This window comes from Podarcis cretensis, assembly GCF_951804945.1.
Source record: "Podarcis cretensis genome assembly, chromosome: 2".
Taxonomy (NCBI): domain Eukaryota; kingdom Metazoa; phylum Chordata; class Lepidosauria; order Squamata; family Lacertidae; genus Podarcis; species Podarcis cretensis.
The window spans coordinates 124,035,433-124,049,422 of NC_137171.1; the positions used below are offsets into that span (position 1 = coordinate 124,035,433).

The 13,990-nt window shown below is 44.7% G+C and overlaps 1 protein-coding gene across 1 annotated transcript in view; it reads left to right on the plus strand.

The window, feature by feature from the left end:
• The first annotated feature begins 5,063 nt into the window (after nt 1-5,063).
• LOC307210984 (alpha-2-macroglobulin-like) overlaps nt 5,064-13,990 on the plus strand; it is a 75,174-nt gene continuing 66,247 nt past the window's right edge. Inside the window, exons 1-4 of the mRNA XM_079967181.1 lie at nt 5,064-5,196; nt 6,339-6,516; nt 11,473-11,656; nt 13,385-13,437. Of these exons, the coding sequence (XP_079823307.1) occupies nt 5,102-5,196; nt 6,339-6,516; nt 11,473-11,656; nt 13,385-13,437 (510 nt within the window). The 5' untranslated portion in view covers nt 5,064-5,101. The remainder of the gene's footprint in view (nt 5,197-6,338; nt 6,517-11,472; nt 11,657-13,384; nt 13,438-13,990) is intronic.

Genomic DNA, 13,990 nt, shown 5'->3' on the forward strand with positions numbered 1-13,990 from the left:
GGAAATGTAAATCAGCAGAAGGGACATTTTTTCATATGTGGTGGGATTGCAAAATTGCTAAGAAGTACTGGGAAATGATTTATAATGAATTGAAGAAGATGTTTAAAATAACATTTGTTAAAAAACCAGGAGCTTTCCTACTTGGTATTACAGTAGTGGATATACCAAGACTGCAAAAATTCTTATTCAAATATGCAACAACAGCCACACAAATACTACAGTGGTACCTCGGGTTACATACACTTCAGGTTACATACGCTTCAGGTTACACACTCTGCTAACCCAGAAATAGTGCTTCAGGTTAAGAACTTTGCTTCAGGATAAGTACAGAAATCGGGCTCCGGCGGCGCAGCGGCAGCAGGAGGCCCCATTAGCTAAAGTGGTGCTTCAGGTTAAGAACAGTTTCAGGTTAAGAACGGACCTCTCGAACGAATTAAGTACTTAACCCGAGGTACCACTGTATTAGCACAATATTGGAAAGAAAAAGGTGTCCCATCTAAAGAAGACTGGCAAGTGAAATTAATGGAATATGCTGAAATGGCAAAAATGACAATGAAACTAAGAGGAAGAGATGACATAGAATTTAAAGAAGATTGGAAGGACTTTACTGCATATATACAGAAGCAATGTACACAGGTTAATACATTAGAAGGATTTTGAGGTATTATGACTGGACGATAAGTAATTTTAATGATTTTATAATTTAAAATAGACATGCAATATGATAAACGATAGAACCGAGGAAGGGAATGGGGGAAGTCAACTCTATTTTTTTCCTATGTTTGAATATGTATTGTTTAATATTAATATAATAATATTTTTAAAAAGAGAATTGTGAAAGAAGGAAATACATAGGAAGAGCCTTGCTGGAACTGGCCCAAGCGGCGACTGGTATGCAGGAGCGTTTATGACCGTGCAGGGAGAGCAGAGCCACCAGGGCTTGTTGTTTGTTTGTTTGTTTGTTTGTTTGTTTATACCCTGCACATCTGGCTGGCTTGCTCCAGCCAATCTAGGCGGCTTCCAACACATATAAAAATGATAAAACATTAATAGCAGCAATCTGATCCAATAAAGTCACAATAACTTTAAAATAAGCAACTTGTTAATCAAAGCAACATTCAATAACCCATTAGAATCCAATAGTAAAGAGTGAAATTAAACATCAGCAAATAATAATTAAACAGTTTGTGCTTATCAGTTACAGTAAAGAATTACTAATCTATTCAATGAAAATATACCTGCAAATCACAATGCATTAAATACCACAGGGATATAAAAGGGTGAAATCGATCAAGGGTAATTGGATATATATATATACAGAATGTAATGCAAAAATGTTAAATGATGGTTTTCTTTTAATTGTAACATTGTAGTAATGTAAGATTTAAGTAAAATATATGAGAGAAAAAAGAAATGCCGCAAAACATGTAAAAAGATCAAATGGAGAAACAAGGACATAGAACTTATAAAATTCTTTCTTTCTTTTTTGTTGTTAAATCATTTTTATTAACTTTCCAATAAAAAACATCCAATTAACATATCAAATCATAATCCAATTAAAATAAAAAACTAAAATAAAAAAGGCCAAATTATCATCCAAATTATAATTATTAATTTTTTGGGACCTCCCATAGTCTGGACCTTGAAGCATATCTGCAAATCTCAGTCCTGCCTCTCCTCATTGTTTCCATATTTAGAACTTATAAAATTATTTCTTAAAAAACATCCCTGAACTCCTCTCTCTGCCAGCTGCTTCTTCTGTTCTCGAAGTCATAGTCTGGGAAAGGCTCCCTGGGCTGGGGGGGGGGGGGGCAAGGCAGGTGGAAAAGCCATTGCCTGATGACCAGCAGAAAGTCTCTCTCCCCTCAGTTCCCTCTATAGCCATCAATAGCCCGCTCCTCCATGAAATGTCTAACCTCTTCCATCACCGCCTCCTGTGGGAGTGAGTTCCACAGATTAACTTTGTCCCGTGCGAAGTACTTATCTGTCCTGAATCTTCCAACGCAATGCTTTTGCTCTTCCCTCAGAAACCAACTTGGTATATACTCTCTAGAAGTGACCTATAGCCCTCCATGGGGCAGGGGAGAGGGAAGAGCTGATCCCAGTGGACTTTCTCACCTATACTTTACACTTTATTGTCACTTGTACAACTTGTATACAGTGAGATTACACGAGCACCCCCCACTCACCTCTTAGTCTTAATTCCCCTCATTTACTGACGCACACCCACCAAACCCAAAAGTCAGTTGCCCTGTTATCTTTTCACTCAGCAGCCTAACAGCCCACGGATAGAAGCTGTTCTTTACCCTGTTGGTGCGACTAGTCATGCTTCTATATCTTCTGCCTGAGGGCAGGAGATCAAGAAAGTGCCGGCCAGGGTGTGAATCATCCCTGAGAATTTTCCTCACTCTCCTGAGGCAACGTTCTTCCGCTATTTTATCCAGCAGATTCACGGGACAGCCCATAATATCTTGTGCTGTATTCACCACCCTCTGTAGGCACTTCCTATGAGTTGATGTCAAACCAGCGTACCACACCGTGATGCAGTATGAAAGGACACTTTCTGTTGTGAACCGGTAGAAGATCATCAGATGTTGATGGACATTGTTCTTCCGCAATACTCTGAGGAGATGGAGTCTCTGTTGGGCTTTCTTACATGGGTTGTATTTATTTTCCAAGTAAGATTTTCACTGAGATAAACTCCTAGGAATTTAAAGGAAGAGACTCTCTCCACACAGCCCTCCCCAATGTACAGGGGGGCTAGTTCTCCTCTCTTCCTCCAAAAGTCCAGCACCATCTCCTTTGTCTTGCTGATATTAAGGTGCAAGTTGTTCCCTAGGTACCATGCAGATATATTTTTTTTAGATATTTCTAAACTCTGACGCTTCCGCTTCCTTGCTTCATTGAACAGCCCCACCTGTCTATCCTGGAAGAGGGTGAAAAGGCCCTTACAAAAGAGTCACTGAACACCTTAAGAGGAGAGCTGTTTCCGTACTACCTGTTTATTGAGCGTTCGCTTCTTTGTGAGAAGGCAATACAGCGTTGAGTCAAGCAATGGTTGCCCCACATTTCCCGGTGTATTTCCTCATCACTTTCCTTACTGCAAATAGCCCATTTTCAGAGTGAGTTTGATGATGGAGGGAGTCTGGTACTGCATAAATTTCCTCGTTCCACTGTGCCAGATATTTGGAGAAATAGAGCACTTGAAACAGAGTTTGGATTTGATATCCCACCTTTCACTCCCTTTAAGGAGTCTCAAAGCGGCTAACAATCTCCTTTCCCTTCCTCCCCTACAACAAACACTCTGTGGGGTGAGTGGGGCTGAGAGACTTCAAAGAAGTGTGACTAGCCCAAGGTCACCCAGCAGCTGCATGTGGAGGAGCGGGGAAGCGAACCCAGTTCACCAGATTACGAGTCCACCGCTCTTAACCACTACACCACACTGACTCTCTGATAACAATGGAAAGGATTGCAAGTGAATCATGCTATTAACAAAATAGAATGAGGGCGGCAAGCAGGGTCTGCCGAGTGGCACGTTTGCACTTGCTGTTTCCAAATGTGAATATTTACAGTTACTTATTTAAGGCGGAGGTGGGGGACATTTTTCCAGCCCAAGAGCCACATTTCCTTCTGGGCAAACTTTCAGAGGTGAGAGACCAGTGATGGAGGAAGAAGAAGAGGAGGAGTTTGGATTTGATATCCCGCCTTATCACTACCCAAAGGAGTCTCAAAGCGGCCAACATTCTCCTTTCCCTTCCTTCCCCACTACAAACACTCTGTGAGGTGAGTGGGGCTGAGAGACTTCAGAGAAGTGTGTCTAGCCCAAGGTCACCCAGCAGCTGCATGTGGAGGAGCGGAGACGCGAAGCCGGTTCACCAGATTATGAGTCCACCGCTCTTAACCACTGCACCACACTGGCTCGCATAAAACACATAAAAGTGGGCTAGATGCACTGGGTTAAAGCTGACCAAAAGTCCAGAGGTAGCATTATTATCAATTTACCATGGAGTGGAAGGTTTGCAGTCTAGGAAGGACTTGGTCACAAATTTACTGACAGTTGCACGACTTATTATAGCTAGGAAGCAGAAAGTCAATATAAAACGGAAGAATGGTATAAAGAGGTGTGGGATTTGGCTATTCATGAGAAATTAACATGTGCTATTAAGGTAAGACGGGGAATATGCAGGATAAATTATTTTGAGGAAGGTATTTGTAGAATTTGTACTGTTAAAACGGAAAGGGGTCAAACCATCGCAAAGAGGTGCTGAAATTTTGGGAGGTTGGATAGTTACAATGGAATGGTCTCAGTGGTGGGGTGCACATTATTATTTTTATTTATTTATTATTATTGCTTTGTTAGAATAAAAGGTAATAATAATAATGAGCCCGGCTTCAGCTGAGGAGGGCGGGATATAAATAATTCATTATTATTATTAATTATTATTATTATTATTATTATTATTATTATTATTATACAGTGGAACCTCGGTTGTCAAACATAATCCATTCTAGAAGACCGTTCGACTTCCGAAACGTTCGACAACCAAGACACAAAGGTCTGCCAGCAATTTTCACTGAGAAAATTGAAAAACTCGCCTTGGAAGCCGTTTGAATTCTGAGGCGCGTTTGAAAACAGAAGCATTTACTTCCGGGTTGTCGGCGTTCGGGTTCCGAAACGTCCGGCTTCCAAGACGCTTAAAAACCGATATTCCACTGTGGTAATAAATGAACCAGATGAGCCTTTCGGTCTCTTCCAACCCTACAATTCCGTGACTCTACAGAAAGATAAATCTGGGGCCAAACAAATCTTCTTTCCGGCACTTGGCGCTGCTTTCCCTGCACCTGGTTGAAATGCAGGCCATTGCCTTGCGTAGGAGGCCCTGCCAGTGACCTCTTTACTCTGTTTGCTTGGCAAAGGCACCTTCTGTGGGGTGTTGCAGCTTCCCTTCCCCGTTGCTCCAGCACAGTCCCAGCCCCCTGGCCTCTTTTATCTCCCCCGCCTTGCAAAGAGAGCCAGTATGAAGGTCAATGTGGGAGCAGCAACAGCAGCAGCAGCCGAGAGCCAGCCTCCGCCGCCACCATCTCGCTTGCCCACGGCTGAATGATGGGGAAGGGCCAGATCCTTGGAGGACCCAGCGCCTTTCTCTTCCTGCTGTTCCTTCTTCTGGGGGACACCTCAGCACCTAGCACAATACCGTAAGCTGCTTGCCTGGACACCTTCCCCTTCCCCTTCTCTCCCTGTGCTTTCCACAAACTTCTTGAAAGAAAATTCGCTTAATTATATAAATTAGAGCCATGGAATTGTAGAGTTGGAAAGGGACCAAATTTCCTTTCTATTTGGCACTACTCTCTCTCTTTTTATTAGTTTTTTAACACCCCATTTTCAACAATAATTAAACATACTTTTACATCTTATTCAATGTTTTTGACTTCCATCAGCCCTGTCTGAAAATTTTCCAGTCTTAGCGTGCATTTCTTATTTTCCCTATTACATTTCAAACTTATAACCAGTATCTCTATCTTTTTCTACTTTGCAACACTTTGTATATTTCTCCTTACAAAACTTCTTGTAGTCCTACTAGCGTAATTTGTTGATTACAGTTGCTCTTCAAATAATTCATATACTTCTTCCAATCTTCTGTACATCTCTGGTCCCGCAGGTTTCAAACTCTTTCTGTCATTTTGTCCAATTCTGCATAGTCCATTAATTTTGTCTGCCATTCTTCTTTCGTCGGAATTTCTTCTTGCTTCCATTTCTGGGCTAATAGTACTCTTGCTGTATTTGGTGCTACTCTGCGCGGTATTGCATTTCTATTATTTTGGAAGGGACATAAAAGTCTCATCTTAAACAAAACAACATGGGTTGTAGCCACCTGTAATGAGCCATAGCCCTCTTCAGCTATCTTAAGCACTGTCACATGGAAGAAGGAACAGGCTTGTTTTCTCCTGCTCTGGAGGGTAGGACTCGAACCCATGGCTTCAAGTTACAAGGAAGGAGATTCCAACTCAACATCAGGAAGAACTTTCGGACAGCAAGAGCTGTTGGGCAGTGGAATGGTCTCCCTGGAGAACTGTCCTTCCTTGGAGGTTTTTAAGCAGAGATTGGATGGCCATCTGTCATGGAGTCTTTAGATGAGATTCTGTAATGCATGGGGTTGGACTAGAGGACCCTCGGGGTCCCTTCAAACTCTAATATTCATAATTTATTATAATAATTTATTATTTGTACCCCACCCATCTGGCTGGGCTTCCCCAGCCACTCTGGGCAGCTTCCAACAAAGATTAAAAATATATCTAAGATTCTATGATTCTATGTCCTCATTCCCCTTTCCCCCCAGGCACCACTTGGTGCTGGTACCCTTCGTCATCCAGGCAGAAACCACCGAGAAGATCTGTGTCCATTTGAGTCACCTGAACAAGCCAGTGACGGTGAACATCACCCTGGGAAATCTAGCAGAGACTCGCACCAGCCATGTGGTGTCCAAGACAGATCTGTTCCAGTGCATCCCATTCCGGGTGAGTTTTTCCTCACTTAAGCATGTTCTCCTTCATGGAGAGCACGGGTTGCGGTGGGGTTAACCAGACACCCCTGTTGCTGGGCAAGTTGGTTGGGTCGGCCCAAAGTGTGATTGGACTCCTCAGGTTGCTTTGGAGAGTTTGATGTTGCCTTTGAGTGACAGCCTGGGTTGAATATATTCACTGCTTCCTCTTTTCGCTGCGAGCATCGGATCACCTGCCCACCCTCCCTAATTTTAGGGTGTTTTTTGCGTTTGACCTTGCTATGCCTGTCATGGGGTCGTCTGCTTTTGGGGCAGGGGCCTGGTAGGAATTTTGTCCATTTGGCTGATTGGCTGGTGCCGTTTGGTTTTTGCCTACTGTCACAACCTGCAAGGTTGCGGTTAGGCATTGGTTTTAGGAAAAATTGGTTGGTGAAGTGGTATGGATTGGCTGTGCCTGCCCCTCCAGTGCTGTTGCTGCAAGGGTATTCCATTAAAGGAATCCAGCGGCTCACCACGCTTTTGTCCGCACCCCTGTCAAGGGGGATAGGGCCACGCAAGAGCCCCTGGGAGCATTTGGGGAGAGGTGAGGGTCTGGCACCCAACTCTGTCTACTCCCCATAAAATGTTTTCCCTTACTGACTTCGCAGGCTCGCGGATGTCAGTTCTGTCCCTGGGCAGGGACAGGTAGTTGTAACCAATGCCTAAGCAACCACTCACATTGTTTGCATTTTAATAAAGTTGTGGCTAAAATTATGCCAAAAACCTTAAACAAAAATTATGGTGTGAAGTGTGAATTTATTTAGGGGTGGCTTGGGGACCTCGACGCACAACCATTTTGTTTTCTGTTACTGATCAAGATGTCTGGGCATTTTTCCAAGGAAAAGCAGGATTGTTGTGGTCTCGTAGGAAGCTGCCTTATCCCAAGTCAGAACATGGGCCTATCCAGCTCGGAACTGACTTAGCAGCAGCTCTCCAGGATGCTGGACTCCATCCTAAGGAGGACCATGCCCATCCCCACCTGTGGCCTTTGATCCGAAGCCCTCCAACCTGGTTGCCCTGCACTTGGTCAACCCAAGGATTACCTATCCCTCCCTGAATTCAGTCCCAAACTAGCTGGGTGTCAAGGCTTCAGGAAAGCTATTCCTCCCGGGGGCCACCAGGTGGCGCGTTGGAAGATGGCCGACAATAACATCTCTCTGACCCATACAAGGTAATTAAGGGGCTGCTATGGGAAGTATGCAGCCTTCCCTCCCCCTCCCCAGGATGTGGGGGACCCTGTCTTGCCAGCGGTGTTCACAATGCACCCCCTGATCCGGGAGATGGGGGTGCCGAACACTTGGCACGAGCCCTCGGTGAAGTCAGCTCTTCCTGACGCCGATTCCAATTAGCACGTGCTGGTTGCTTCAGCTCGGAATTATAATTGGAAACATACGATTGGAAAGGAAGCTGAAGCACATACATCAAGTAAAGCTCGACACATAAGGCTGCTGATTAATGGATCTCTGTGACCGGGAGTGACGGATGGATAAGGAAATCTTCTGATGAATCACCACTAGGAGACTGTATGTTTGGAACGAAGGGGGGGGGTGGAGGAAAAAACCTTTTTTTCTTTACACGATGTGATATTAATAACCCTTCACCCCAGAAAGAAATAAGATCGTCGCGTTTTTATCAATCATAAGCAGGATTTTAAGAACTGTGTGGGGATGGATTACAACAGAAGAGAAGACTGGTGAACGGTGAGGAAGAGGAAAATTTTTATGACGCAGTTAAAAAATGGCGTCTCGCCAAGACAGGCTTGCCGGAGAAAGAAGGACAGGGGGGAGGAGAATCAGGATCGTTCGAAAGAGAAGGAGTGTTGGAATGCAAGTTTGACCTGACAGAGCCCCCCGATCTGTTTGATATATCTGGCTAGCCTGAGGAAAAATAAAGGACAGACCGAAGGTTAACTTTGTTTATGGAAGAGATGAACAGAGGCTGTCCCTGAGAGAGATAGTTTTTGAAGAGTACAAAACCCACACAGAGACGCCAGTTTCCAGTCTGCTTGTGAGAACCATCAGAGATCGCAAAGAAAGGAATATATGAGAACAACAAGATGAGAAAGAAATTAATAAAGGACTATCCGGATCGAACTGGATAGAACTGTCTAATTTAAAGCAGTAAAATATGTGATGCCTGGAGCTATCCGGAATTTTGGACTCGTGCCGAGCTTGATGTATGGGTACCCTTAACAAAATTTAAAATTTGGCTGTATAATCTGGAACTAATGTGATTTGAATAATGTGATGTGATTGGCCTGTTAATAAAAATTATTTTTTTAAAAAAGGAAAGCTATTCCTCCCTCAGCTGCAGCAAGAGCAGAGAAAACAAGGCAGAGTCTCATATATATATATATATATATACATCATATATATATATATATATATATATACATCATATATATATATATATATACATCATATATATATATATATATATATATACATCATATATATATATATATACACATACAATTTCAACATAACAATATATCAAAACATATCATATTCATTATTTCCCCCCTTTTTCCCCACTCCCCATCAAACCCTCCCTCTCCCCCAAGACTTCCCTCAGCTCCTCCTCTCTCTGATTTCTCAGCACATGTTATTCTTCGCATGTTATAAAATTATATCAGTCCTTATATTACCTATCTACCATGTTGTCAATCAATAAATTTGTGTATGTTTATTGAAAACCTGCCAAGGAGTCCATTTCGTTTTGTTGTCTTTTTAAATACTTTGCATAAAGTTCCCATTCTTCTTTAAAGTCACAGTTTCCTTGTCTCGCAATTTGGATGTCAACTTCGCCAGTTCTGCATAGTTCATCAATTTCTCTTGCCATTGTTCCTTTGTCGGGGTTTCCACATTCTTCCATCCTTGTGCTATCAAGACTCTTGCCGCTGTTGTGGCATACATGAATAAATTTGACATTTGTAAAAAAACAACAACCCAGAGGCATTGTAGGACAAGACTTGCCAAAGAAAACAAATGCATAGACTTTTTAAATGAGTTTATTCATTCATAATAGCGAGAGACAAAAGAATGCAACAAGCCCTGACAATGGCGTTGCTCCAACTGGGCTCCTCCTTCTGAGCAACAGCATCTCCCTTTATGGTGGCCGCATGTGGCCAAATGTCTCTGATTCTGTTGTTCCTGCGCTCTTAATGAATGCTGCGTTCTGGAAGAAGGGGGAGGGTCAGAAATACTCTCCAGTGACAACGTGTCAGCTCTGCCTCTGCCTCTGCCTCCTCTCCCCCTTCTTCTAATACTTCCCAACTCTTTCGTTCATCTATCTCTGAACTGTGACCTCCCTCAACCCCCTGCTGTAAATCGATGCTGCAGTCCTCTTCTCCCGCCCACAGCCGCCCCAAGGTGGGCTCGAACAACCAAGCTTCTGGTTGACAGCTGGATGCCCTAACCCCTTGATCTATGCCATGGGTAGGCAAACTAAGGCCCGGGGACCGGATCTGGCCCAATTGCCTTCTAAATCCGGCCCGCAGACGGTCCAGGAATCTAAGGGTTTTTACATGAGTAGAATGTGTCCTTTTATTTAAAACGCATCTCTGTGTTATTTGTGGGGCATAGGAATTTAGGAGATTTCCACCAGCCTTTGGACTGCAACTCCCATTGGAGTTGGGCCGGTGTTGGAAGTTAGCCAGGCTGTTGGCCCCTCACGACCAAATGAAGATGCCTGGGGGCCACAATGGCGCCTGACATCTCCACCACCTGAAGGTGCATGCCTGGGGTGTTGGAATGTTCTAGAAGAAACTTGAAAATGGTCTTGAACAAGTTGCTAGGCAACAGAAAATTTCCCCAGCAACAGGTGTCCTTATTAGGGCATGTGATCAACTAAGTCTGGGTCAGTGTAAATGGGTATGTGAATGAGTCAGCGTTAGGTCTCTGGCCGGATGGGTAAAAGAGAAAAGGATCATGTTGTTTTATTTGTTTTTGACCCGTGTAAAGTTTTGTAAATAATAAAGGCTCTGAGAAACAGAACCAAATAGTGTGTACGGTGGACGCTCGGGTTACGAACATGATCTGTGCGGGAAGCATGTTTGCAACCCGCAGCGTTCGCAATCCGTGATTTGGCGCTTCTGCGCATGTGCAAAGCATGATTTAGTGCTTCTGTGCAGGTGCAAGCCCCGAAAACCTGGAAGTAACCAGTTCCGGTACTTCTGGGTTCGGTGCAGTGCACAACCTGAAATCGCGCAACGCGAAGCGTCTTTAACCTGAGGTATGACAGTATTCCTGTAATGGGAATTCCACTAAGTAAAAGATGCAGGAAAATTTTTCTGTAAAAGGAACTCTGCTGCAGAAAGAAAAGAAAACCCATGAGCTCACGCACCAACATGGGGATCCTTGGATCGTGGCTGACTTCACACACGAGCAACACATCCTGTAGAATTCTATCCGTTATATTTTATCTGTACAATCAGAATGAATTTCAGGAAGCAATATGCTTTTTCTGTGCAGCCTGAGCAAGAGCGTGAACAATGTTACTGTTACCCATGGGTAGGCAAACTAAGGCCGGGGGGCCGGATCTGGCCCATTCGCCTTCTAAATCCGGCCCACGGACGGTCTGGGAATCAGCATGTTTTTACATGAGTAGAATGTGTGCTTTTGTTTAAAATGCATCTCTGGGTTATTTGTGGGGCATAGGAACTTGTTCATTATTATTTTTCAAAATATAGTCCGGCCCCCCACAAGGTCTGAGGGACAGTGGACCGGCCCCCTGCTGAAAAAGTTTGCTGACCTCTGCCCTACCCCACTGCCCTGCTCACAGTTGTGAAGAATCTTTGTACATTCTGAATGGTCTGTGTCACCATTCAGTAAAAAGAGGTCGGAATAGGCCAATATGTATGTGGACTGTCCCTGGATCAAGTGACTTTTCTTCTCTAATGCTGCTGCCTTCCCCCTTCTCCCTCTTCTTCAAGGTCCCCAGATTGAGTAACTCTTCTGGTGCTTCTGAGGCCACCCTCACCGTGGAGGTGGTGGTGGAGGTGGAGGTGAAGATGCTGATGATGATAGCCCGCGAACAGAAACAGGTACTGGTCAGGAACCCAGAGAGCCTGGTCTTCGTCCAGACAGACAAGCCCATCTACAAGCCAGGGCAGGAAGGTAAGTGAGAGGCTGCAGTGGCAGCAGTGACAGTGGGAGAATCCCCTACAGATCACGCTTCCCTTTTCCAAATACTTTTTATTTAGCGGACCCTTCTTGCTGTGGGAATGTTGAAGAAAGTAGGAGAGGATATATTGATTAAATATTACCCATCCTGACTCACGCTAGTGGCCAAGCAGCAAAGCACATTCCCTTGCAGATTGTTGGAAGCAAGTTGATGGATTCATTAGTTAAGCAATCCGGTCTGAAGGGCTCCTGGTAAGTTTCCCCTCTTAAAATAATAATAACACGGCAGTCTTCTTTAAAAGTAAGAGTAAGGTTTACAGTGGACACTCGGGTTGCGAACGTGATTGGTGTGGGAGGCACGTTCGCAACCCGCAGCACATGCGCAAAGTGCAATTTAGTGTTTCTGCGCATGCTTGAGCGCTGAAACCCGGAAGAAACCCGTTCTGGTACTTCCGGGTTCGGCATGGTGCGAAACCCGAAAACGCGCGACCTGAAGTGTTTGTAACCTGAGATATGACTGTACTTACATTCAGTTCACAGCAGTAATCTGAAGGCAGGCTTTATCTTGTGGTTACAGTTACATTTGTAGAGAAAAGAAGTCTCTGAGCTAGGCCTCAGACTTTCTACCTCGTGGCTTCCATCCTTTGTAAGGATGAGCCGTGTGCTGCTGGCTAAGAGCCAGCAGAGAGGAAGATGGCAAAAGAGCCAAAAAGCCAAAGATGGCTGCGTGGCTGGCCCTTTTATAGGGTCTGCTAGGGTCACACCCATCTACCCATGCTATCAATAGGAGCATTGCATCTAGATCAAGGGAAGTAATAGTGCCACTGTATTCTGCTCTGGTCAGACCTCACCTGGAGTACTGTCTCCAGTTCTGGGCACCACAGTTCAAGAAGGACACTGACAAACTGGAACGTGTCCAGAGGAGGGCAACCAAAATGGTCAAAGGCCTGGAAACGATGCCTTATGAGGAACGGCTAAGGGAGCTGGGCATGTTTAGCCTGGAGAAGAGGAGGTTAAGGGGTGATATGATAGCCATGTTCAAATATATATAAGGATGTCACATAGAGGAGGGAGAAAGGTTGTTTTCTGCTGCTCCAGAGAAGCGGACACGGAGCAATGGCTCCAAACTACAAGAAAGAAGATTCCACCTAAACATTAGGAAGAACTTCCTGACAGTAAGAGCTGTTCGACAGTGGAATTTGCTGCCCAGGAGTGTGGTGGAGTCTCCTTCTTTGGGGGTCTTTAAGCAGAGGCTTGACAACCATATGTCAGGAGTGCTCTGATGGTGTTTCCTGCTTGGCAGGGGGTTGGACTCGATGGCCCTTGTGGTCTCTTCCAACTCTATGATTCTATGATTCTATTCTATGATTCTATTCTATGATTCTATTCTATTCTATTCTATTCTATTCTATTCTGTGATTCTATACTTGTTCACACACAGGGGGAGGATGCTCCAGAGCAGGTATGACAGGAAGTCCTCCCTGTCTGAAGCAACATTCCCCTGTGTGTCCACTCTAGGCAACAGGAAATGTTGTGTTTGACTGCTTCAGCGATGATACATCCCACCCTTGCCAGGGCATCAGCTGCCAAACATTCCTCTTTTGACCAGAGATTTGGGGGGGTTTGTACCGAGTACCATCTCCATGAGCTCTGCTCCTGAGCCGTGACACACAGACTAGCAGAGTCACATGGAAATCCTTCCCCTCCTTCTTCCTTTCACAGTTCGGTTCCGCATCATGTCTGTGGACGAAGATTTCCGACCCTTGAACGAGACGGTGAGTTTCGTCATCACGTGCGCCATGCTGGTCTCTGGAACCTCTTTCGATCCATGCACACTTTTGGGGCCTACAAAGAGGAATGGGACAAACAAACAGACAAACAAACAAACATGGCACCCCCCCGTATCCACCTCTCTGTTTCTGATGTTCAAGCTGCAAGTGCTGATCTTCATAAAGCTCGAAACAGCAACATGCATGCGCAGGAAGGGGTGGCGACTAGCAGCTTATGAGGAACTTCAAGGTTTGGAGAAGTCTATCACATCTCCAAGAACTGAACCATAAGGTTGGGATGGGGTGGCTGCTGTTATGGAACACTGCATGTTTGCAGAGGAAGGACTTTCGTAATGCAATGATGGTTGGGCTTATTTCCATCTTTCCTCCCCACCCATGTCACACGAACCCCTTCTGTAGGGTTCTTGCCAGTACCAGGCCTGGCAGCATCAGGGCTGGAGGGTAGAGATTGCTTGACATACCCCAGGGGGGCATTTTACTCTTCCCCAGTTGGGGAGAGCAAGACCTTCTCTACTGGGCTTGCCCACCTGATGGGAAT